The 26,487-nt window shown below is 36.9% G+C and overlaps 1 protein-coding gene across 1 annotated transcript; it reads left to right on the top strand.

Annotated features, from left to right (window-relative positions):
• Positions 1–17,527: 17,527 nt before the first annotated feature.
• On the top strand, positions 17,528–18,767 carry LOC129245187 (uncharacterized). Its single transcript, XM_054883215.1, has one exon. It carries the CDS (start codon positions 17,616–17,618, stop codon positions 18,372–18,374), a length of 759 nt encoding a protein of 252 aa, XP_054739190.1. The 5' UTR covers positions 17,528–17,615; the 3' UTR covers positions 18,375–18,767.
• The last annotated feature ends 7,720 nt before the right edge of the window (positions 18,768–26,487 follow it).

Below are 26,487 nucleotides of genomic sequence, written 5' to 3'. Positions count from 1 at the left end.
TGGTAAATTCACCATCGACCAAATCTTCACAAAACACCAAATCCTGGAGAAAACCCACGAAAAACAATTCGACACGCACCACCACTTCGTCGATTTCACGCACGGTTAGAAATCACCTCTATGCTGCTATGTCTAAATTTGATGTCCCCGCAAAATTAATACGGCTATGTAGGAGGGCGGCCGCCGTAGCCGAATGGGTTGGTGCGTGATTACCATTCGGAATTCACAGAGAGGTCGTTGGTTCGAATCTCGGTGAAAGCAAAATTAATAAAAACATTTTTCTAATAGCGGTCGCCCCTCGGCAGGCAATGGCAAACCTCCGAGTGTATTTCTGCCATGAAAAAGCTCCTCATAAAAATATCTGCCGTTCGGAGTCGGCTTGAAACTGTAGGTCCCTCCCTTTGTGGAATAACATCAAGACGCACACCACAAATAGGAGGAGGAGCTCGGCCAAACACCTAACAGAAGTGTACGCGCCAATTATTTATTTATTTTTATTTTATGTAGGATGACGTTGCGCGCTACCACAAGGGCTGACAGAATGTGAAGTAACCTCTCCGAGCCGTTGGGTACCAAGCGAGGTTTCAGAAAAGGTGATTCTCTATCTTGCTGTAAACCTTCAACCTCTCAACCTCAACCTCTTGCTGGGAAAAATCTTTCGCGCTACCGAGTTCAACCGCACTGGTACTATCTTTCATAAGAGTACCATACTACTAGCATATGCCGACGACATCGAACCGCGAAACCAACCACACTGTATGCTCAACATACTCCAGTTTAGCGAGAGAGGCGAGCACTGTAGGCCTTGCGGTGAATGAGGGTAAAACAAAGTATCTGCTGTTAACACACAGAGAGTCTTCGCGTCTTGGACAATATGTCAGTGTTGACAACCAACAATTCGAAGTTATGAAGAACTTTGTCTACCTTGGGACCAGTATTAATAACAGAAATGACGTCAGCCTGGATATTAGACGGAGAATAACTCTTGCCAACAAGTGTTACTTTGGGCTCAGTAGGCAACTGAGAAGTAGAGCTCTCTTTCGAAGAACTAAACTGGCCCCCTACAAAACGTTCATTATTCCCGTCCTAATGTATGGCGCAGAAACATGAACGATGTCAACAGCGGATGAAAAAGTTTTGGGAGCCTTCAAATTCTACTTTAGATCTTTGGCTCCCTCCGCGTTAGTTAGGAGTACAGCGTACGGTGGAACAGCGACTTGTATGACACATGAACATAGTTAAGCGTGTGAAAATACAGCGGCTACGCTGGCTTGGACTTGTCACACATACGATAGAAGACGCTGCAGTAAGGCGAATTTACGACACGGTATCCGTTGGAAAGACCAAATGCTGTCTTCACTCGAGATTTCCAACCGACACGAGAGGAGGACAGAATCAACTGGCGCGCCATTTTGCATTCGGCCAAAAACGGCACACATTTGTAGCGCCACATAGGTGAATATGTAAGTATATCACTAATGTAAAGTCCGTAATATAGAGCGAAATACGTTACAAGCACACTTCATACGACTGGTGAAACTGGTTGAAACTGGTGTGGTGTTTCTAGTTCTGGAGGTCTGCTGGCAGAACTGGGTAGAAGAAGATTGTCGGATGATTGCTTAGGTGATTTAGCATTTATTGTTAAAGAAAAGTTTTTCAGCTCTCTGCCAAAAGGGTCCATGGTTGCGGTCTCTCTATGTATCTACTCAAATTGAAGATCATCTTATTTTCGAGAAGATGCAGGATACAAGTAAGCTTCCCGACAAGGTAAAGTACTTGAGTTGAATGCGGGACAGAAAGCATAACTTCATATTGAGGATATTGCTAAGAAGGCATCAGGTGCATTGTATGGTTGCAGGTAAAAGCATTGGTAAAAAGCATTGGTAAAATCATTGGCTTCTCGCTAGTTTTATAATATTATAACATAGCCAACAAAGTTATATAGTTTCAAAGTTCGATGAAATTCGCTGAAGATGACTTTGGTTAAATTGCCGGAGAAAATGCTAAGGGAGCTTTTCATTTCATCTAAATAATGCGATATAAAACTCATATAAGAACAATTACAGGGGTACTACAAGAAACTGCTTGCCTGCATATTGGGCTAGAACACTGGTATGTAAGGTCACCAGCTGTTTCTCACCACACGTCCATCGCAGGCGCTCGAGCAAATACCAACGATAACAAAGCCGAAACTCTTATTTGTTTTTTATTAATGGGATGGAAGTTAACATATCTTCGAGTCTCTTTTACAGCACCTACCTACTTCTCAGAAAGTCTGCTCTCGGTGGCTAAGATTCAGATAACATTTATCCGTATTGCATCAGTTCGGGGACGGTTGCGGAACGGATAATACGCAACGAGTGCTTTAAAAAATTCATCCTCATTTCTTACTGCAGGGTATTCATATTTATATTTGAAGTACTCCTTTTCCTCTTCACTTTCGCTTCAACATTTCATTGCAGTCGTAAAGCACAACTTTCCTTTCGGTGCAATAAAAGAGTAAGTAACTCATGAACGCCCACTTTGATTTTCATTTTCATTTACATTTGAATTGTTTTTGCACTTTCCCTTAGCCTTTTCCGTTTCCTTTCGCCTACTTTATTGTTTCCTTTCTCTCCCTTTCCTCTCTTTCACGATTATTCACATTTTTTCGCAAATTGCCAAAAGGATGTACTCACATGCATACATGCACAAATACATATATTACATATATATATACCACATACGTTAGTACATTTGTATTTGAGAGCAGCGATTGCGTTTTTTACGGCTTTATAAAATATTTTTTTATTCTTATTTTAATATCCATTTTCATTCGTGTGGCTTTGTTTGGTTCTTTCAGCGATGTTTTTCAGGTTTTTGCTTTTTTCTTTTGATACTTTTTCCCCCCTCTTCGGTACTTTCGGCACAATTGCTTGCCACGCTAAGCCACCGTAATGTAATGCGCTCGGTCCGGGACCGGATGTGGTGCCATATGTGGCTTTTTTATTTATGAAGATTCAACGGAAGTACGATGCTGGGAGTTGCTAGTCGCTGGGAGTCATCACAGTCGTAATTTCGCATCATTGCATGGGAATAACTATTGTTGATGCTTACGGTCGTAAGGCAGGTTGTGATTGCTAAAGCAATTCCAGCTATGAGAAATGGTTTGTGGGCGCAGTGGATGATGGATTGCGTGAATTTATAAGTGGTGTTAGAAAAACAAAAGGAAGCACTGCTAAAATGCGAAAAGATTTTTTTTTTATTTTGCAAGGAATGTAAAATCTTAAAATTGGATACTACTAAATACTTAAGTGTAGGCTTCGCATTGACGGTTTTTTTTTATAAAAATGCAGCAAAAGCTTCGTTCAAGTGAAACCTTCCAATTACTTGTGGAATGTTACTTTATGCAAATGGCTACCTTGGCTGTACCTGCTTCACTCAGCTTTGCAACTTAATTTTTCACTCGAAAAAGTACTTGACTTGAATTGTTTTCACTCACCCATACTGAAAATCGTATTACGCATTTCGTGCATTGCTAGACATTTGTAAAAGTTACGCCGTCTTGGGTAAATCTATAATACTTCGGCACGTGTTTTCTATTTTCTAGAGTTTTAAAAATGGATTTGAATTTGCGATGACGAGTTTATATTAAAGTTTGACTTAAAAAGGGATTCAATCGTGCGAAACCCTTAGAAATGTTGCGGAATTTTCTCGGTAATGATGATCTAAATAAACCAGCCGTTTACGAGTGGCATGAACGCTTCGGAAGAGATCGTGAGCCCATAGAGGATGACGAACGCAGCACCTGGCCATCAACATCGAAAACCAATGAAAACATCAATAAAGTGAACGAAAATTGGTCAATAATCGCTATTGAATCATTACAGAGCTGATAGAGGACTTGAATTTGGATCTGTCTAAGACATTGTAGTTAATGATTAGGGGTTGCGCCGTCTTGCTGCAAAGTTGATCCCGAAGGGCCTGAATTTCATGTAAAAAAGTAACCGCACCAAAGACATAATTTCCAAAACTGAATCTGACCCAACATTCATCATACACATCACCAGTGTAGACGAGACGTAGGTTTATGAATATGACACGCAATGCAGACATCAGGCGAGTGAGTGGGAAGCTCTGAGTGAACCGAGATAAAAAAATCGCGTCTTTCAGTCAAAAAATAAAGAGATGCTCACGGTTTTTGTTGGTTTGTACACCACAAATTCTTGCCCGAAGATGTGACAGTTAATAAGGACTATTAGTTGGGCGCTATGAGACATTTATGTGAAGCAATTCACCAAAACAGAAACCATTTGTAGGAAAACAACTCGTGGATTTTGCATTATGATAGCGCACCATCGCACAGTGTCATTATTGTTTAAGACTTTTTTACCAAGAACGAAACGAATACCATCTAACAGCTATTGAATTCCCCTGATATGGCTCACTGCGATCTTTTCTGTTTGATTAAGTCAAAAAAACCACTACGGGAAACGAGTTTTAACAGTCGAAAGGAAGTATTGGAAAAATCGAAAACGGCTTCCAAAAATGTTTCGGCAACTGGACCAAACACTGGCATAAGTGCATTGCAGTTAATGGGTATTTTGAAGGCGATAATATCACTTTTGAGTAATAAAGTTGTATTTTGAATTTTCTGAATATATTCAATCAACTTTTTGATCAGGATGGTATGCCCGCAAACCCGTATGTCGTCTTCACTGCAGGTGCATATTTTGCGTTCTGTTGGGTTCTTCACTGCTACACTTGCCAAGAAACAGTTTAAGGCCTTTTTATGCGTGTACCTTTACTAATCATAGATTACGTAAAAAATTAAAATTATTTATTTATTTAGTATTAATGACATATCCAAGTAATAGTGCTTTCCTGTCTTTCTCTAGTCGAATTCATTTTTCATTGGAAATCTTGCGCTATTCTGCTATAATATCAGCTGTTTCCAAATTCATCAAGTTCTACATTATTTCGTTACGGATAAACTTGTCGTTACTACTCCGGCATAAACAATATTTTATATAAAGAGTAATTATCAAAAAGCCAACAGCAACAACAAGTTCATGCAAACAACAACCCTACTTAGTATTTGGCCCTTAACATGCGTGATGTAAACTTTTGCACCATTTCGCACAACAAATTACTTAGGAAAACAAATTAAGTGAGTCTTCATCTGTCACATGGTCACAAGATAGATTCATCTTTCCAACCAAGCAAATACCGCCGCAGCACAACAACAGCTGGCATTTCTGTGAATAGGAAAACAACTTGTTTTGCAACGAGTGGCAGCTAAATGGAGGAGGCAGAAAGAACAGAGGCAGCGAGGGAGTGGAAGAGCGTGTACGTGATCATATTCTGAATGTGAAACCGAAAATGAATTTGATGTTGAAGTAAAACCGAATTGAATTGCAGCACAGGCACGTCCGGCGTTGCATGTTGGAATGTTGCGGACAAGTGTAGTGGAAAAAAGCGAGACGGAGGTGAAGGAGGGCCAGCTGACGAACATATGTAAAAAAATTTCGAACAATATCTAACAAGTGAGGGTGTGTCAATCAGGCGCTGTGCAGAGCGGCGTGTGGGGGGTTGGGGAAGTTCGTAAGGATACCCAAATTTAATTTATCTGTATCAGTTGTAGATGCCGTCATGTTTCCAAAGGATAATCCAACGCATTCATCTTGATTGCCGAATGTCTGTCCGCCTTCGGGGTACTTCATTTGCAATGTAAGTGTGTGTTTGTATTTTGAAATGCAAGTATATGTAAATGCTGTTGATGGTGGTGAGGTGTTGGCAGAAACGTGACAGGATTCTAAACTTTAGGTTTTTTTGTTTTTTCCTTGAAAGTATAAAAATTTGATGCAGAAATAGTTTCGCTTACGTGCAGTTGCAATGCAAGTGTGGATTTGAGTTTTATTAATATTGTTTTGTGAATATTTTTTTTTTGCTTCTTATATTTTAAATAGCTTTTTTTTAACTTCTCCGTTCGTTTTTTAAATAAAAAAAATTAAAAATTTTGATGTTTAACATTTTTTTTTCTCCAATAAATATGTTGTAACAAAACTTTTTGTCTAATTTTGTCTAACTATAGTACAAACTTTATCTTCTTTTCTCGACTTTTCATTTTTATGATTTCTCTCAATTGGCGTACATGAAAGAAAAAAAAACGAATGAACCTTTTGAAATGAATCATAACTTGTTCCTTTCAGTATTAAATTCTCTTCTATTTGAACTAACAAAATAGATAAAAAAAATTTTTCAAGATTTTTATACCAAGTTGAAGTGAATTTTTTTTTATAGAAAGGCATTTTTTTCTTTAAAACCTTCAAAAAGTTGAAATTCTGGAATTTCTCTGTTTTCTTAGTTCATCTAGAATAAAAAATCATGATAATTAGAAATCCATTTGAATTTTTTGCTTTAGATAAAAATTACGAGCTGTATCTTGTACGCCAGTTGGAAACTCCAGCGTTGCAGCGCTCTACTAATTTCTATGTTAAACATTTTTTTCAACTTATTTTAACCAGTACAAAAATGTTGTATACTTTTTAAATGTTCATTAAAAGGTAGAAAAAACATTGCAGTGCTTAATTTATTTTTTTCCTTAAAAAAAAAATCGCAAAGAAATGCAATTTTTAGACCTCATAAACCAGGCTCCCCTCTTAATTGTTTAACAATTTATAAATATTTTTTTTACGCAACAATAGTTGAAGTATATTTTTTTAAGTACAAATGTTGTTTTGAGATAATTTTATTAATATATTTGTTTTTTTTTTTTGTGTAAAATGTGACAATTTTTAAATTTTTGAAATTCCTATTTTTTGTGTGCGTCTTAGTGTTATTCCACAAATATAGGGACACCTACAGTATCAAGCCGACTCCGCACGGCAGACATTTGTTTTACGAGGAACTTTTTCATGGCAGAAATACACTCCGAGAGACACCCGCTATTAGAAACCACTTTTTCCATCACTTTGCTGTTTCATGCACGGAAAATCGAACTTACGCACTCCCTAAGGGTAGTCATGCACTAATCCATTCGTCTACAGTAGCTGTCTTTATTGCAACAAAATTCAATGGGCCATAAATTCAAACGGTTCGCGCTGTAATTTGAACTATATTTTTTTACAAAAAATAATGGTGCGTTTACAATTTGCAGTGGGGTGTATATGAGAAGAAATCGTAGGGGTACGAATTAGTAGTACAGGGTTTTTTAATAAGAGGTATTTTTTTGATACTCAAAGAAAAATACAGTTTTTTAATATAAATGGTCGGATGTTTATTTTATTATAAAGAGGTAGGTATGCCGTTAATAGTGGAAAATAATATCGGGAAAATGACCACCACGGCCACGCTTACAGGACAATATCCTTTTCATGAAATTTTCCATAACCGAATTGCAAAGTGGCTGCCCCATCTCCTCGATAGCCTCACGAATTCCATCTTTGAGGTCTTGAATCGACCCTGGGCTATTGGCATAGACCTTCTCTTTCACGTGGTCCCAAAGAAAAGAGTCAGAAGGAGTTAAATCACAAGATCTCGGTGACCAATTTTGAACACCTCTTCGAGAGTTAACACAGTTCGGAAACTTTTCCCGTAAAAGATCAATGGTTTCGTTGCTTGTGTAGCACGGAGCGCCGTCTTGTTGAAAATAAACATTGTCCAGATCAATACCATCCAATTTCGGCTATAAAAAATTGTTAATCATCTCTCGATAGCGCAATCTATTCGCCTCTAACACCTGTTATTGGAAAGCCTATAGTTAAGGCAAGTAGAGGAGCCAACCTTTTTTTCAAAATTTTTAAAAGTTTATCTAAACTCAAGTTCTTATGCTATGTGAATGTGATTTTTCTGTTAAATAGAGTTTACCTTTTGCATCAAAAGTGTCACAAAACAATTTTTTTAACTAAAAGTAAACTGTTTTCTTAAAATAAAACAAAAAAAATACTGATTCCTCCCTGTAAACTATGTACTAAGCGTAAAAATTAACGATTGTACAAAAACAAAGCAAGTGATTAGTACATATTTTCATATGAAAAAGAGTGTTAAAAAGTTGAAAAAAAGTTTTGTGTCTTTATATACATACGAGTACATACCTTAGTAGGTCTTAAAAATGAATAATTGGTGTATGTTCATAGGAGCTTAACAGAAATCTCAGGAATAATGCTTAAAACTAAAAATTTCTGTACAAAGAAATAGTAAGTATTGGCTGTAGGAACAAGTTTCCGTTCCTTTCGTAGTCAAAGTTATGAATTATGTAAACAGTTAAATAACCCATGATATTTGGAAACAACTACTGGTCTCGTTCTTTCAGGCAGCATACTGGTTCCTCTGACGAAAAATTCGAGTTCTTTTGATTTTATCAATTCATTGAGCCAGTTTGCGATGCTCTCGTAAGAAGTGAATCGCTCTCCAATAAGGACTGACTGCATTGAACAGATTGCGGAACAGATGATAATCTGAAGGTGCAATGTCTGGGGAACACGGCGGGTGGGGCAATATTTCCCAATTCAGGCCCTCTAAATATTTCTGGACCGATTTAGCAACGTGTGGCCTGGCATTCTTAAGCCAGTTTGTCATGTTTACCGTCCCATTTCGGCCGCTTTTCTTTAAAATCTCGATTCAAACGCATTAGCTGCAGTCTGACACGATCGCTAATGATGGTTTTAGATGGTTTAAGGAGTTCATAATAGATGACACTCTTCTGATCCCACCAGATGCACAACGTAACCTTTGAAGCATGGATATTTCTTTCGCTGTCGATGGACCTGGTTCATTTGGCAGGCTTCAACTTTTTTGCCGCTTAGGGTTATCATAATAGATCCATTTTTCATTGCCAGTGACGATGCGATGCAGAAAACCTTTTCTTTTCTGCCGTTCAAGAAGCATCTCACACGTCCCCAAACGTCTCTCGATATCCCTCTCCTTCAATTGATGTGACACCCAGTTGCCTGATTTCTGGACCATTCCCATCGCGTGCAAACGATCGCAAACCGACGGTTGATCTGTCAACATACAACTCTTTAAACATATCATCAAGGGTTCGACATGCGTATTCGTAAAATAATTGTTGTAGTTGAATATCTTCGGATTTTTTCGATGCGCTCACGTGATCTTTGTCTTTCACGTCGAAATGGCCACTTTGGAAGCTTCGAAACCACTCTTTAGAAGTTGTATTTTATGGAGCGTGATTGCCGTAAATATTGATCAATTAACGACACGTTTCAGTTGTACTTTTCTTTAAAAGGTAATAATGAAGAATGATTTCCCGCAAATGCTGTTTTTTCGGGACGAACGTAGACATTTTGGCGTCAGATGAAAACGGATCTTTACGCTTGAAACGGATTTCAAGTACTGCGATCGAGACCTCACATATACACCTTCAAATCACCAGAATATTACTAGAGCGGGCGCAAAAATAGTATCAACAGCGACACCTCTTTTACGAGGGCGGATACTTATTCCCATGACACAAAAAATTCTGCGCCCTTTTAAACTAAAAAAAAAAAAGTTTTTGTGTATTTAAGTTTTGAAAATAACTATGCATACATTCCTTAATTGCAGTTAAAAATTAACAATTGGTGTATGCTCAAAGAAGCTTGACAGAAACTCATTTTTTGTTGGGGAAAATTAAAATACATATATCATTTCAAAGCCAGATACAAAATATTTTTTTTGTTTTGTTAAGTATTTTTTCATTGTTTGAAAGTTTTCATTTTATAGAAAAAAAACCTTCTGCTATAGTATTTTAACTAAAAGTAGCAGCTGTTTTTTCATTTCTTGTAAACTAAATAAAATTCTACTGCATTTTAAATATAAATAAAAAATTTCATATATTAAACTTTCATATAGCTCTTTAAATATTACTTCGAAAATTCCTTATTAATTAATAGTTCTCTTTCTCACTCTGCTCCCCAAATAGACAGCTGCATATCTGCTCCACTTCTGAAATTCATTATAGCGCCTGCCTAAAAAGGAAAAAGTACTACACCCACCAAATGTATTAATCATTTACGCCTCAGCCTGTTCATAACACGCAACATTAATAATTTTTTCAACCCCTCACTCACTCACCGCAGACCATAGCTCCCTTCATAGTATTTCGTTCACTTCGCTTATCCACCACACAGGCATTTCCGCCCACAGCGTAACAGTTTTGAAATGTTATCTACACCCATTTGAAATGCTGTTTCGTATGCATTTGTGTGTGTTTTGTATATCGTTAATAAATTTGGGGTTAAAATTGCTATCAACTGAAAGTCATCAGCTAAAATTTGTTCTATTTTCTGTTTAAAGTGGTCAGGCGCCTAAAAGCATGCTTTCGTAGAATGCTTTGGCACTTTGCTGAAGTTCATTATTTGTTATATGTATGGACTGAGTAATGGCAACAAAAACAAAAAAACGCTGAAAATCTTAACTTGATTTAATTAGATTTATTCAAGTCAATTAAGGAAGGGCGAAAATCAAATTCATGCTTTAAAAATCTGTGCGTTCATTAATGTTTGAGTAGAAATTCTAAACTTCATGGATTCAATGTTGTCGAATAAAGGGTTAATGATAATCTAAATAAAGCTTATTTGTAAGTGCATTAGGACGGATTCTGTTACACATATTGCTTGCATTCATATTAAATTTCTATCTTTGAAGTAGATAAATAAATAAAAATGTTTGCACAACTTTATTATATACGTCTATGTTTATATGTATGTGTTTGAAATCGGTTTTGATCCCTCAAGGTATCGTATTACTAATATGAATGCCACGCATGTCAAAGGGGTTGTATTGGATGATGTTAAATAAAAAAAAACATTAAACAAATAATATGAATAGTAATAGTAATAGAAGCTGTTCAATTTGGCTGAACTCATTTCGACTACACATTGAGCTCATCTGAGTGAAATTATGCTTCTGCCATATGGAGCTGTCTGTAGTCTATTGAGTGATTATTTTTAAGTACGAATGAAGTTGTATTGTGCTATAGCCAGTAAAAAGTTTTGTTCATTTTGCAAAATAAATAAATATATAAATAGAAGTATATAAGATTATACACTCGTGGCCACGCAAACCTTACCACCTCACTTTATGCAATTCCTGCCGTTTAACTTACCAAATCTTTCTCAAAATTAGAACATCTACAAAATAGAAAATAATGCTTCAGAAATGAATATTTTTTAAGAAAAAATTAGTAGTTTTTAACCAAGAATGATAGAAAGAAGATTGCGCCCATCAGGGAGTGCGTGTCGTCACGTTTTTCTGAGTAGTGCAGTATTGCCAACCATTTGCTCTTCGCAATAAATTTAGTGCTTTTTTATACCCAAAATGCGAAAATTTTGAAGTTTCGTGTTTTTTCTTTTTTTTATATTTGAAGCTACCGAAAGTTTAAGTTAAACAAAAACTGTATTATTATACAAAAGAAGGTTAAAAAAGACCACTCTGAGAAGATTTTAGTGCTAATAAAAATTAGTTAGTTCTTATAAAAATTGATATTTTGAAAGTGTAAATTTAATTTTTTACTCCTTTTAAGGTTATGCAGGAATATTAAATCTTCTTCTCTCAACTCTTCTTAACATTGAAAACCTTGTTACACATTTTAAAAAGCGTTTGAATTTACTGAATGCGAATTGAAACCATAGAGGTGTAATCCTTTTTTCCGGTCCTCCATCCTTAATGAGACATAGGGCATCAATAAGTGTATTCATAGTTAAAAACAAAAGTAAAAAACAACCAGTAAGTACTGGAAAAACCACTACGACATTTTTACAAAAAGAGTACCTCATCTTGTCACATAACCTCAAATATAGCAAAAAAGTCGTTCTCTTAACAAAAAACTCATAAATTAAATTGTACATATCCATCACACACTTATTTAAAAAAACGCATATTCTAAAACCAATTTGTCACGCATACAAAGTTCTTTAAGTGATTCAATAAAAATTTGGTGTTTTATTTTCTTTAAATGGGCATTTAGTACGTTTTTATATCCTAAGCTAGGCGACACTGCAGTAGCGAGAGAGAGATTTGACTGCCGAAAGCAGAAGAACACCAACAACGACTGCAATCGCGGGCAATGCTACCAGATGTTAAAAAAAGAAAAGCTAAATAAAACTGAGAGAATTATTTAACTAATTATTAAAAAAATGTATAATTTACAAAATTATAAACATTAAATTTTAATTAGAACAGGCTAGAAAAATCTCATGAAGAAAGAACTAAAACTCCGAGACTAAATAACAAAAAAAATGCTAAATCAAGTTACGAAAATGGTAATCTGGCCATACTGGTGCTAAAACCACGTAACGCATTGTCAAATTCGCTTAGTGCAAGTAACGGGGCCACGATAGGCGCCATCTCATTATTCTTTCCATCATGGTTTTTAACTATGAATATAATTTTTCTTTTATAGGCATATGAGAGTTTTTATTACGTATTCAAATTTTTTCAAAATCTGAGCAGTATTTGCATTTGTTTTCGATATAAAAAATTTATATGTAATAGGACTATGAATAAGTTCGTGCGGTTTTTTTCGAAATTTGAAACTTTATTGACGTAAAATGGTTACAAATTTAATATTCAAAGTATTGTCCATCGCTTACTACTACTTTTTCCCATCTTTCTGGCAATTCACGGATTCCCTGGGCGGTTTTGCCGCAATCCACGAATCGATTCATTTTTTGACTTCATCGTAATTACGGAAGTGCTGGTCAGCCAGGCCATGTTGCATCGATCGGAAGAGATAGTAATCGGATGGCGCAAGGTCTGGACTATACGGCGGGTGGGGTAGGACATCCCATTTGAGCGTTTCTAAGTATGTTTTGACCACTTGTGCAACATGTGGCCGAGCATTGTCATGTTGCAAAATAACTTTGTCGTGTCTATCGGCGTATTGCGGCCGTTTTTCTCGCAGTGCTCGGCTCAAACGCATCAATTGTCGTCGGTAGACATCCCCCGTAATCGTTTCATTCGGTTTCAGTAGCTCATAATACACAACACCCAGCTGGTCCCACCAGATACACAGCATAACCTTCAGGCCATGAATATTCTGCGCCGACGTCGATGTTGAAGCATGGCCAGGGTATCCATACGTTGCCCGACGTTTTGGATTGTCGTAATGGACCCACTTTTCATCGCCAGTCACAATTCGATGCAAAAAACCCTTTCTTTTGTGCCGTTGAAGCAGTTGTTCGCATGCCATAAAACGGCGTTCAACGTCTCTTGGCTTCAATTCATACGGCACCCAATGGCCTACCTTTCGGATCATTCCCATGGCTTTTAAACGTTTGGAAATGGTTGATTGATCAACTCCCAAAGTTTTTGCAACCTCTTCTTGCGTTTGAGCCGGATCTTGATCGAGCAATTCCTCCAATTCGGTATCCATGAACTTTGGCGGCGCACCCTCGCGTTCTTCGTCTTCCAAGCCAAAATCACCACTTTTAAAGCGTGCAAACCACTTCTGGCACGTTCGCTCAGCTAGAGCATGCTCACCATAAACTTCCACCAAGATACGATGACTTTCGGCTGCTTTTTTCTTCATATTAAAATAATGAAGAAGAATTCCCCGCAAAAACACATTATTTGGCACGAAATTCGACATTTTCAAGTGTGGTAAAAATATTGTTGTTTACGCTTCAAATAAAAAACTTATACTGACGTTTGTGCCTTACGACAGTAGCTCTCCAATGAATGTTTGGAAATGTGGATCGATGGAATAATAATCAAGTTACGCCATCTGTTGTAAAACCGCATGAACTTATTCATAGTCCTATTAAATATTTTATTAAATGCTCTAATATGCAGTAGAACCGTCTTTGGCGGTAATAACTGCTTGGACCTGAGCAGGCATTGAAGTATAGATATTTTTAAGAATTTCGTTTAGAGTTTTCTACCCCCATACCTTATTAAGCACATTTTTGAGTTCTGTCTTAGAGTTTGGTCTTTGCTCAATCGTGTTCAAGTCGGGAGAAATTCCTTGCCCCACCAGAATGGTGAGCGATGACACTTCTTAACCATAAACATGGGAATATATCATTGATTAAATACCGTATAAAAACTGACCGACTTAGCCCGATGACATGGTGTGGAGTTGTCCTGAAATATGACCTCAGAAGTATGCTCATATTGCCTTCTACGACAGGAACGATACAATTGGTTGCAATACAAATTAAACCGGCTTTCATCAAAATTGGTTTTTGCGCGAGTTTCCTTGCATTCAAGGCGCATTCCTGTAGTCTCTTGAGTTTTTAAAGCTATCTTTGAAACAAATCTTACGAATAACACAATCTGTTCGATGAGATGTTAGTTCCTACTCTACTCCGACGATCATCCTGGTTCTGTTTTTTTTTGTTTTTGAGTAAATTCATTACTGTTAGATGGCTACATACAACTTTTCCTGCTATCTCGTGAATAGGCATTCGTTATTTTTCCAAAGTAAAAATTATAAATTTTTGATCACGATTATTATTATATTTAACGCAATTTTTTAAGTCGTTATATTTAATGCGCGATTTCTCACAAACTACTAAAAGATATTTGTCAATATTTTGCACTTCAATTTCAAATAAAAGCACTTGCTTAGATCAAAATAAAAATGTAAATCATTTCGATCAGAATCGCTATAACCACAGTTCAAATGCATATTTACACGAAAAAATTTACTGGTAAGGTTTGCGTGGCCAAGGGTGTATATATAAAAGCCTGAATATTTTGTATAATTTTGCTAAAACTTGCTTTACTGAGCCATAAATTTACTGTCAATAATTTGGTTGTTTCAAATACACTCATATTCAATTCCGAAAATTTTGCCTTGATATCCATAAATTTATAAATCCAATCTTATATTTTAAATCTTTAAATTAGAGCATCTGTAAAATGTCCACTATACTTCCACTGGCAAACTTTTCATTACTTTGTAACACAGTTCGGGCTGTACAACCTTTATAATGGGCACAATTTGGTTTTTCAATTCTAGAATCGTCTCGCCGCAGAGAGGGAAGTCCAATAGTGCCAAATCGCAAGTGGCAAGACCTCGTTGATTCGTGAGACAATGCACTCTAGGAGCTTCGTTCGCTATAGGGCCATTGTTCCATGCGCTGTGTAACAAGTTGCACCGTTATGTTGTCATTACTTATTGTTGAAGTCCATGTTACCTTATTCAGGGCATAAAAAGTTTCTTATCATGTCACGATAACGTTTACCGTTCATCAGCGTTAGCGGCATCATTTTCGAAGAAGTGCTGTTTAATGAATCTGGCAGACTAAAAGCTACACCCAAAAGTGACTGGTTGTGGGTGGGTAGTTTCCTTTGAATGTCATTTGAGTTTTTAGTATCTGAAATGAGGCAGTTGTATCGTATATAGTTAACGTATCTGAATGATCATTTTCAAGAAAATGTTTAATTTACTTTTATGCTTTGTTCAGCTGAGTATCACTATGTATCTATGGTGTATGTTTGACGAAAAATGTAGTATCAATACCATAGTCTGAAAAAAAAGATTAAGATGTCAATAATAATTGCTGCCAAAAATCTGCGTCACCCTTGATCCACACTACACCACCTATGTGAATTCCCAGCCTACTTAAGTTCAGCCTTGGAAGTGTTCAATACGAGTACAACTGCTCACGTGGCTAAATCTATTGTTTAACGACAAAAGAAAATCAGACGAAAAAACTACAAATATATCTTACCGACAATAGCCAGTCAAATAGAACCATGCTTCGCGTCCAAATTAAAAAAAGTGGCAACACAAAGTGTTTTGGTTTGATTTCGTTGCACTGCGTATTATTCTGAGCTAAGTTAGCCAAGAAAATGGGAGAGATAAGGGGTTTTCAATAACAGGTGTTATTTTGAATAGCCCGCTATTGAGGTAGATGTCACTTTTGAAGAGTTTTTGATATTTGACAAATAGAAACTACGCCATTACTACGTACAATGCATTGAAATTATTAAAATTCACTATAAAAATGGTGAATAAAACTCGAACATTTTTGGGTCATTGTGAAGCACCTTTTCGGACCGCAATACAGAAATTGGTCAAAAAATTCGAGCTGTTGGGATAAGTCAGTGATTTGAAGAATAAAACCCGTGCACGTCGCTCAAAACAGCCGAAAATATTGCTGTTCTAGCCGAAAGTGTTGAAGAAATCCCAGGTTTGTCCATTTCGCGTCGTTCTTTGGAATTAGGCATTCCACAAACATCATTACACCGTATTTTGCATAACGATTTCGGTCTTAAGGCTTATAAAGTTAACATAAGAACTCAAGCCGGCCGATCATAAAAAACGTCGTGTCTTTGCTGATTGGGTCGTTGAAATGCATGAAAATGATGCGGAATTCCATCGAAAAATCATCTTGAATGATAAGGCCCATTTCCACCTCGGTGGTTTCGTCAACAAGCAAAATTGTCGGATCTGGGGCTCTGAAAATCCAAGAGTTATTGTTGAAGATCCTCTCTATCCCCAACGTGTAACTGTTTGGTGCGGTTTACAGTACGGCGGAGTCAATGAACCTTACTTTTTCGAAAATGAAGCTGGAGCAACAGTTACAGTGAATGGATTGCGCTATCAAGAGATGATTAACGATTTTTTATGGCCGGAATTGGATGGTATGATCTGGACGAAGTTTATTTTCAACAAGTCGGCGCTACGTGCCACACAAGCAACGAAACCATTGACCTTTTACGGAAATAACACCTCTTATTGGAAAACCCTTTATTTAGCTTTGAATTCAGTGACAATGTTCAATCTTCAAAATAAAAAAAAAGTTTAAAAAAATATTGATTAGTTTTTTTTTATAGCCGATTCAAAAAGCAAATTTTATATGGCCCACCCTATATGTTAAGAAATTTATTTTATAAAAATTTACCTACTTGTATATATGTAGTACATGGTGGCACATGCAGTGGTTTTTTAAATATATGCTCCCCTTACAGTGACAAGTTTTTCCAGATACGATCATCAAAAAGCCAATGCATCCCTTGAGATTGAGAGGGGATTTTAAGGCAGTGGACCAATTACCATTTTTCTTTGAAAATGCTACTGAAAACTCCTTTTCAGTCAACGGTCACCAGTATAGAGGCATGATAAACGATTTTTGTGGCCGGATATACAAGATATGGACTTTAACAATTTTTGGTTTCACCACGATGGCAAAGCCACACAGTCCACATCACAATCGATCTTTTTTGCCCACCAAGTTCGGTAATGGTGTCATCAGCCGTAGGGGCGATTTCAATTGGTGCTCTCGGAGCTGCGATTTGACGCCATTAGTAAGATGCCGTAAAGAATCGATGCTAATAGTATGCGCTACTGCGAAGACAGTTGAGGCAGTATCGTGAATGAAATCGTGTTCCATAATTTATGCGAATATAAATAAAATAAATAAACCAACAATATACCGAAAAAATTTACTTTTGTTAGTTTTATGAATTCCTAAAAATAAATTACTGCATGGACGACCTTTTATATAACATTTTAAATCTTTCACAATACCCCATAATTTCAAACATCTCTCCCTTTTGTTTTTAATTCCATCAAAAATCGGAACTGACAAATCGCACTTTCTTTCAAAATCTGTCCTATAAAACAAAATATAATATTATTTTTTAATAAAAATAAAAAATTAAATAATTAATAATTACGCACCATGCCAAATCTAGATATCTTTAAGCGAACCTGTACAAAGGTTCTCCAAGTGTGGAAAGAAGTAGATGTTACCCAATCCGAAGTTGACGACGAACCAGACGAGGAACCTGAGGCTGAAGAAGAGCAGCTCGAGGAGTTCACACTGGACGAAGAACTGGATTGCTGCAAAGTTATGGCCGAATTGGAGTGCATGAAACGGCGCATACAAAAACTACAGCTTCGTCTCAAGACGGATGATGTCTGCGAGGCAGAACCTTGCATTAATTTTGAGATTGAATTGAATTGCTCTAATAATCCGGAAATCTGTGCGCTACAAAAGAATCATCACAAATTACAATGCCAAATCAGTGAGCTCATACGTTGTTGCAATGTAGCCAAGGATCAAATAGAAGAGTTGCGTGCACGTATGTGCCAGAAGTCACGCGAGATTCTAGACCTGCAGAAGGCAGTGTGTCTATTGGAGACTTGGCGGAATAAATTACAACATGAATTCGGAGTCTGCTATGAACGTTTTCAATACTTAAAGCACGTGAAAGCCGAATGGGAAGATGTGGAAAAGAAGATTGAAGAACAGAAGCGTTGCTATAAAGAGTTGGAAGACAGTTTTGTGCCGAAAGTGTGCTTCTTGAGGGAAAAACGTCAATTTATTGATGAAATTGAGGAATTGCGTGAACTGCTCCAGGAGATGTTTCACATGCAGACGGCGAGGGTCGATACATTAGAGCAACGTATGGCCAGCATTGAGGCGACTATGAAATGAAAACGGGGAAATATTAAATTGTAGAAGTAGTGATGCATTTTTTCTGCATCAAAATTATATTAGATACATTTTTTGAGTTTTTTTTTTTTTGCTCTTTAAGCTACTCGCAACAAAATCAAATTTCCCGCACTAATTAAATTCTGCTGGGATTAAAAATACTTAGAGCGCTTAATCTAATTTGCCTGCCTCATCAGCTAGCGCGGTCAGTGGAGGAATTACTTACAACATTTCAATTAGGTCGAAATTTATTTAGCAGCACTTAATGCCACTTTATACAGCGCATTTCACTCAGCATTCGGTCTACTTGAAGTAGTAATTTTCATTCAGCCGTAACAACTTTCACAATAAAATTTAATTTTTTCTCTTCCTCAGCATTTAATTGCGCCCATTTTACGTTCGCGTTTTAATTTCTTTTGTTGGTTATATTTTTGTGCCAGCCCAGTCCTGCCCTGCCCTGCTCTCTCGTGCACTTATACGAATTTGTGCGCTTTACTAGCAAAGCTTTTCTGCTCACTCTCTGCCCCTTTTATCTCTTTCCAGTCAGTTTTCGAAGTGCTTTCACTTTTTATTTTATTTTTAAACTGTGCTGGAGTTCGCTTTTAATTGCCTTCAAATGCCTCCCAATTAGGTTTATTAGAGCTTGAAGTTGTTTATCGTACTTCGGTGGGTCATTTAATCAATGCCGCAATAATAATTAGAATTCTAGGCTTCGCAAAACTTTGTGCAAAGATATATAGAAATAGATGGTAGTTTTTTTTTTCTTAGTGACTACTTACGCAATTAAACTTTTTAAGAAAGCAGTAAAGTTTTGTTTGGTTTCTTGCAGTTGGATTAGGTTAGGGAAGAATGCTCACTTTGCGAGGGTCCACTTGGACGAATGTATAAAAATGTGCGATACTATTGTGAGAGAAAGGAGAGAAGAAAGGGTAGGAGAAAGGGAATTACGCTTGGGGTTTATGGGGAAGAAGATCGAACGACGACTACGTACGGTTGTGTTAATCGTTTCATACTACTGATGAATTCGTCAGGTGTATGATATCTGAGCTTACTATATACATAGGTGTAGCAAAAAATTTCGAGCCTAGATGTCTCAAGACGGCTGAGCAGGAGGTGCTGAAATGATTTGACCTCATTCTTAAGACAGTTACCGCAGAAGGATCAGAAGCAATACCCAGTCTATCTTGCAGTTTCAAGGGATGTACTTTGTGTGATTTGTTCCAAGGCGAAATCACAAAACGTGTGTGCGATAATGCAACATCAACATGTGCATGCATTTTGTTTTTGAAATTTGATAGCTGGAATGCCAAAATGTCAAAGACAACAAAAATCGCAAGAAAAACAAAACAAATCAGCTGCTATACAAAAGTGATCCAAGGCGGCGTCTTCCTAAAACAGTTACTTTATTTTTCGCAGTTTTGACTAGTTTTCGTATGAGTTTGACGCCAGACACTTTAATAATACAAAACAAATAAGAAGAGGAGAAGGAAGGTGCCTATGATTTTTGGAAGTCACCTTGTGTATACTCGCCTGGGTTTGTTCATTTGTCAATAATTATGTTCATATTTCCTACATAACAACGATGATTAATTTAGTGACAAATGCATCAATTCACCGGCTAAAATTTGTTTGATAAAATTCATTTTAGTGGATCAATGATCATACACGATATCAAACAGATGGCCACCATTTTCAGTGACGCACACTTCCGCTCTCTTCTTGCATTTTTCATAATATTTCAGCGCATTTTTTGGATTCTAGCCCCGTAATAACATGATGTAGGGCTATTTTATCTCCGATTCGACGATTTTCAGTGCCACACAAATGAAAATATGCTTTATTTGCACCTCCACTGAGAGATTTTTATATGTCCCTATCCGCAGTTTGAAACTGAAAGGCGGGGAAACCATGTAAGGTTAACAACCTGGTTGATATTATGCTTGACTCAAAAGAAAACGGATCCGCAGTTTGCGATGTAGAAAAAAAAAACCATCAGAAAGTTGCGCTGCGCGAAGCGCCTCTGCAAATTTGTGTACAAAGCCAATATGCCGCTCCCCCTCCACGAAGCATCACCTAACGATAGTTCCGAGAACAAAGAGCAGGGGTGGTTTTCGATGCGGTAAGGCGCAAGGCAATTCCCACACTTCGTCTTTCAACGTCTCATCACTCGCGAGGGTTCTGCGCCTGGTTAAAATTGTACTCACAAAATAATTAAAAATAATTGTTTTTCCAGTGTTAAAAAACTATTAGCAAAGTTTGAGATTATATATATATATATATGTATATATATTTATAATTGGCGCGTACTCCCTTTTTGGGTGTTTGGCAGAGCTCCTCCTCCTATTTGTGGCGTGTGCCTTGATGTTGTTCCAATGTAACGGTGAATGGCGAACGCTATCGCGCGTTTTTGATGCTGGAAATTAAAGCACGTGATCTCCACAACATTTGGTGAAAGAATGAATTTACTGCGTCGTTGTTTCGGTTAGCAATTTATCTCTCGTCTCGGACCAGTGGATTGGTCACCAAGAACAGAGGACTCACCCCTTTGGACTTTTATTTGTGGGGGTATGTAAAGTCTAAATGCTTTGTGAATAACCAGCTTAGATAACCCATTACTAAAGTTATTCACGAGATACCGACCGAAGTCCTGCAGCGAGTCAATCAAAATTGGTGTTTATGGATGGCCGAATTACGGCGCAGTTGCGGTAAACATTTAAACGGTATAAACTTTAAAAAATAAATGTCATGAATGATTCTTCACAAAAATAATGAAGATTTACCAAACAATTTGAATTTTCGTTGTTTTATTTCAATTTAAAATCCTGAGTATCTAAATAATGCAAACCAGATGTGCCATATATTAAAGAGTCAACTTAAAAAGATAACAACTTTGAAAAACTGTGTATTTTTTTAATACTTAAATTAATTACATATGGTAACTACGCATATGACAAATGCTTAAGCATTGGCGAACAATGAATGCCAATAGTAAAAGAAATCGTCTGAACGATTCGTTCGTCTAAACTTTTGTTCGCAATAGACGTAAGATCCACAAATTCACTCGATTAGACCACTCGCTGAATTTTTCGGTTAGTTTCTTCTAATTATCAGCTAAATATGTAGCGTCTCACTAACTGCCCGGTGGTAGCTTCGAGTTCGCCTTCAATAAGTCTTAAGTAGCCTAAGAAAATTAAATTGATGAGAGAATTACTTGCAAAACGAATTCTATCAAGGTGATGATGACACTAGAGCAACAATAACATTTACATGTATTTTGTATTTGCAATATGAGAATTTGAGTGCATTCTAGTAGAATGCTATATTAACAAACTAGCAAAGCACTAATAAAGAAGCAGGCCACTTTGTAAGGTCAAAATAACAAATCACACAAAAAAAAAAAATCAAATCAGCTCTAATAATACCACCTTGTGAAGGATTCGGTATGATTACTTGTTTATTGAGTGCGCCCTTTGGCAGTGGAACCTAACTGATTGTATTATTGCTATAGAAAAGCTTCTGTAGGAATTTCTACTCGTAGGAATACAACAAAACGCAGAAAAAATAAAAAAAAAATTGAGAAAACTTCGGCGAAATAATCAAATAATACTCAAAGCAGTTCATTTTTATTTACGCGGACACATTTTTTTCACCATAATATTTTTATCTCTTAATACAGTCATCATAATCTTCCGACTCTTTATTTTATTTTAACTTAAATTTATTTCTCATCAATGTTTTCTTGAAAATTTGCAACTTGCTACCTTCGATCGCAGTAAAACAGCCACTGCCAAAGTGCACAACAGACTTTAATCATCGATGAAACGCAATCAACATAAGCAATTCGCAATCGATTGCATAGAGGAAAGGGGAAGAACTGAAAGACGGCGTTAATGTTTGCGCAAACAAACAAGTTGTATAGTCAAATTATAAATTCATTAGCGGCATGTAGACGAATAGGGACATCCACATAAGACTCTGCGCGACTTCATGCGGAAGGCATTGTGTGAACTGAGAGCCAGCTCAAAGAAGAAGGCCAAGTAGGATAAACGGAGACAAAGGGCAAAATGTTGCAAAAGTTAAGTGCAACTTTGCACAATTATGATTGCTGCAAGAGTGGTCTGAGCAGCAACGACGGTCGAAGATGTGCGTAGGTAAATTATTTTTATGACGGTGGTTGAAAAAAACAACAGCATTCTTCCACTGCATTTTCGCGTCATTTACGACGAGTGCAAATCTGTGAGTTTGTGTTATGGGCAGTGATTTGCGCTTAAACGCATTATAATTACAACCCAGTTGCCGGGTGAATAAAGTATTCAACAGTGAACTGCGTTGTTAACAAATTAACGCACTTTTCGCGAATATTTTTTTATTTTTTTTTTATCCATCGATGTCGTAATGAACCTCCACTTTTTCCCCTTTTCGTTGATTAGCAATCAGTCTCCTATTCATACGCGGGTTAGCCATAAGTCTTAATAAAATGTGGTTGAAGTCGAGATTGGGTTGGAAAATGACTTAGGACCGTTGTCTCAACTCATCTCTGACATTGTAGCTCACTTTATCTTCCCTCTTATAAATTTTAAAGTGTCTGGTTAGGCTCAAAGTCAAGTGAAGTGAAGTGAAATTCTTTAAGGCGCTATAAATAAAGATCAGCTAGTGTGGGAAAACGGCATTACTGAACTTGAAATTAATTGAACTTAATAGAGAATTTTTTCTCAAGCCTTATTCAGCACTAGCAAAATTGAGAAAACGAAAATAATTGAAAGGCCCTTTAAGTTATTATAGATAAAGTTTTTCAGCCCATCTGGTAAATCGCACTTTCTTGGTTAGATAAGTGAATTGGCCGTACTAGGTATTTACCATATAATGTCTTTTTTAGTACAAAGGTTATAATTGTCGAGCAATTTTCTGGCATTTCACGTCATTGTGAGCTAAGTATATAGGTGCATAAAATTGGCAAAAATTGTCATCATCATCGTTTTGGAGCCACTTGAAACTTGTGCTTTATTATACCAAAATTTAATAAGCTATAAAACGGAGTACTCGGAATTTTACTAAAACTTCCCGTTAACAAGTTGAAATATTGAGGAAAATTCGTTACATTTTTTTAGGGTGCACATAATTTCAAACTTGGATGTCTATGGTTTTTGTAGGAGAATAAAATATATTTTTTATTAAAAAAATCGATTAATAACGAACTGTGTATATCACAGAATGTCAATTATTTTAATAAAAATTCTCCCTCAATAGAGTGGATACCAGAATTTGATAATCAAACTTCTCTTTTCACACAAAACTTGCCCCTATCTGTATAACATCTGCAATAGTCTTCTCCTCCTTCTAAATGCCGGATAGTCAGACTGCATACCCTTCTACCGATGCTCTGCAATCATTTGGTCAGCACAAATAGTGGAACTCGTGAACTGTGTGATCAATGGGCTTCATACTAGATGTTGTTTTTGTAGCAGCATAAACATTTCCCATGCATATACGAATAATGCTGCTAAAATGACAGTCCTTGGCCGGATATAAATCCGGGTCGTTCTGGTTACGTAGAACCGACTGTCGTGGGAACTTTTCTCAATAGATCGGTTGACTTGGTTTAAAGACCTACTACCACCTCTACCTACCTACCGACCTTGATTGAACTGATTGAGAGATCAAAGGTTTCATCTTCTTTTCGATTTACGCTACCATCATCATGCAGTTGGTTGAAGAAGTGTTCTCTCCGTAATTTATGCAAGCTTAGAACACCAGTCATCAGTCGCCGTCTTTACGCGTACTTGAAGTCGTCCCTTTTCCAAAACTTTACTTATATATTATATATATTTATTTGCCGCGTACATCCTTTATTAGTCATTTGGCTGAGCTAATCGTTCAAACTGTGTTTTGCGTTTTGATGTAACTCTAAAAATTCGAAGACTCACAGTTTTACGCCGCCTCCGAAAGTCAGACCGTTTTTTTATGGAGCTTTTTCATAGCAGAAATACGCTTGGAGGCTTGCCATTACCTGCTGAGAGGCGACTGCTATTAGAAAGAGACCTTGTCTTGTTTTTTATAGTCACAGTAGCTTTCGAACCAATGATCAAACGAAGGGACCACATGGAAATGGAATGGTGACTTGGATGGATATTATTAACTTTTGTGGAAGGATTTCCGAGTGTTTTTCCTGTCGTCTATTATCTCAAGCACTTTCCACGCAGCTATCGTCTTTCTGCGAACTAAATGTCTGCCTTTCATTTTAAATTCTTGGTAGTAATCCCACATGGCTTGCATTGGGCTCAATCGGCATTACATATTATAATGGTAGCTTTTCAAAACACTAAAATGATCCGAGTCAATGTTAGCTTCTCAGATCGTACGTACATTTAAAATACTGAAAAATACTTTCTTTTTTCTCTGGCAGTCAGATCAGTTTCAAGTTTCTCGATTATGAGACGGGCACATAATTTAGGCTGAAATAAAAGGTCTTCAATTTCCGCTTGTATTCATGGCTCTGTAGCTCGAATGCAAGCCCATTAAAAGCATCCTTTTTGAAGTAACAAAGCAAAGCGCAACTGATTGCTTACTGCATAGTGCTTGCTTGCTCAAACATGCAGTGCGAAATTTTTTAATTAATGAGTTATGCTACCTGAATTTGTAATGTTCAATGAAAATCGCATACCTCCATACATACATATGCCTGTATGTATGTATTTTCATTATATTCCCATGTGCCCAAGCCAGTGCTCTGCGAATCGGCAGCCGCCAAAATCAAAGCGAACCTTAAATGAATACACATTGAAAGGAATATGTGAGGCTATCAATATATGTAAAAAATCAATTTTATCGAACTGAGAGGAAAATTTAAATAAAAATTCTTTGGTCATTAAGCAAAACATGCCGATACGGGTCGAAAAGCGTTAGGCAAGTGAGGTTAATTGAAGGAAGAGTTGGCCTTCGTACAACAGCACAACTGTAGCTTTGTATTGGTGTTTCTCACAACAAGCCTGGGAGCCCTTTTGCCTCATCACAGTTGGACGCAGAAAAACATAGCTGCAAATACGCTTACCTACTCATGTTTATATACTTGTATGAATGCAGGGACGTATTATCGCATATACATACGTATGTATGTATGTATGAGTATGACCGCATGTGAACAATGCGATAAATCTTCACCGCTCAACGCTGAACAACGTTTAATTTCAGTTTAAACGGCTTTAACCTGCCATAAATCTGTGAGCTTTCCATGCGCTGATCGTTTTAAGAGAACGCGCATTTTGTCCTCATTCTGCCACATCCTAACATAGTAGGCACTGCCCTACTACCTGGCCCCCTTCGAACAGCATTACTCGGCTCAGCAACTTAACTTAAAAATACCGATTTTAATTCGTTCAGCAACACAAAACATTTGCACATTCGTCACGTTTTTCTCTTCAACAGCAGGCGCGTCGAAGGAACCTCACATGTAGTGAGTTGCTGCAGCCAGCCGACTAGAGGACTAAGCCACACTCACAGCATCAGCCACGCAGGCATAGGGACTGGAGTGTATGAAGGTTCATAGCGAATATGGTCAGCCAACAATATTAACCACAATTGGCACTTGTGGTCTCGTCGACAATCATCGTCGTTAATGTTATCACACAATAATTTTAGAAAAATAGATTCAAAAGTTTTTTTGTTCCTTCTCAATTTCAAAGGAATAGGTTGTGCTTTTGTGCTGTCTCAGATTAACTAGTAAAAGTACGTATGTATAAGGGATGTGAGTCTCAGGCTCTCGAAGACTCGGATCACCCCGATTTCGGTATTTTGTATTTAAGTTTGAGACCTAGTCCCGGGACTATTTTCCTACAATTATAGAAGACGTAGGAAAATATTTTTTTAAGAATTATATAAATGGAAGCACAAAAAATTCATTTTGATAGGAAGAAAAAGTAACATGGACTTAAACTTTTTGCAAATATGGATTGAGCACTTTTGTTTTTCTTTTATTTTTGATATAAGAAGCAATACCTGCATATGTGTGCCTTCGTTGCACGACTTGCATAATTTTTATTTTTTTTTCAACAAAAAAATTTATGACATTTTTTCAACCAAAAAATACTACCTTTTAATTTTTTGCACAGATATTTTTATA

The sequence above is a fragment of the Anastrepha obliqua genome, chromosome 4 (assembly GCF_027943255.1).
Source record: "Anastrepha obliqua isolate idAnaObli1 chromosome 4, idAnaObli1_1.0, whole genome shotgun sequence".
Lineage (NCBI taxonomy): Eukaryota > Metazoa > Arthropoda > Insecta > Diptera > Tephritidae > Anastrepha > Anastrepha obliqua.
This window is presented reverse-complemented; position numbering and strand designations above follow the sequence as displayed.

Coding starts and splice junctions, on each gene's coding strand:
- LOC129245187 (XM_054883215.1), top strand. CDS start 17,616: ATGCCAAATCTAGATATCTTTAAGCGAACCTGTACAAAGGTTCTCCAA.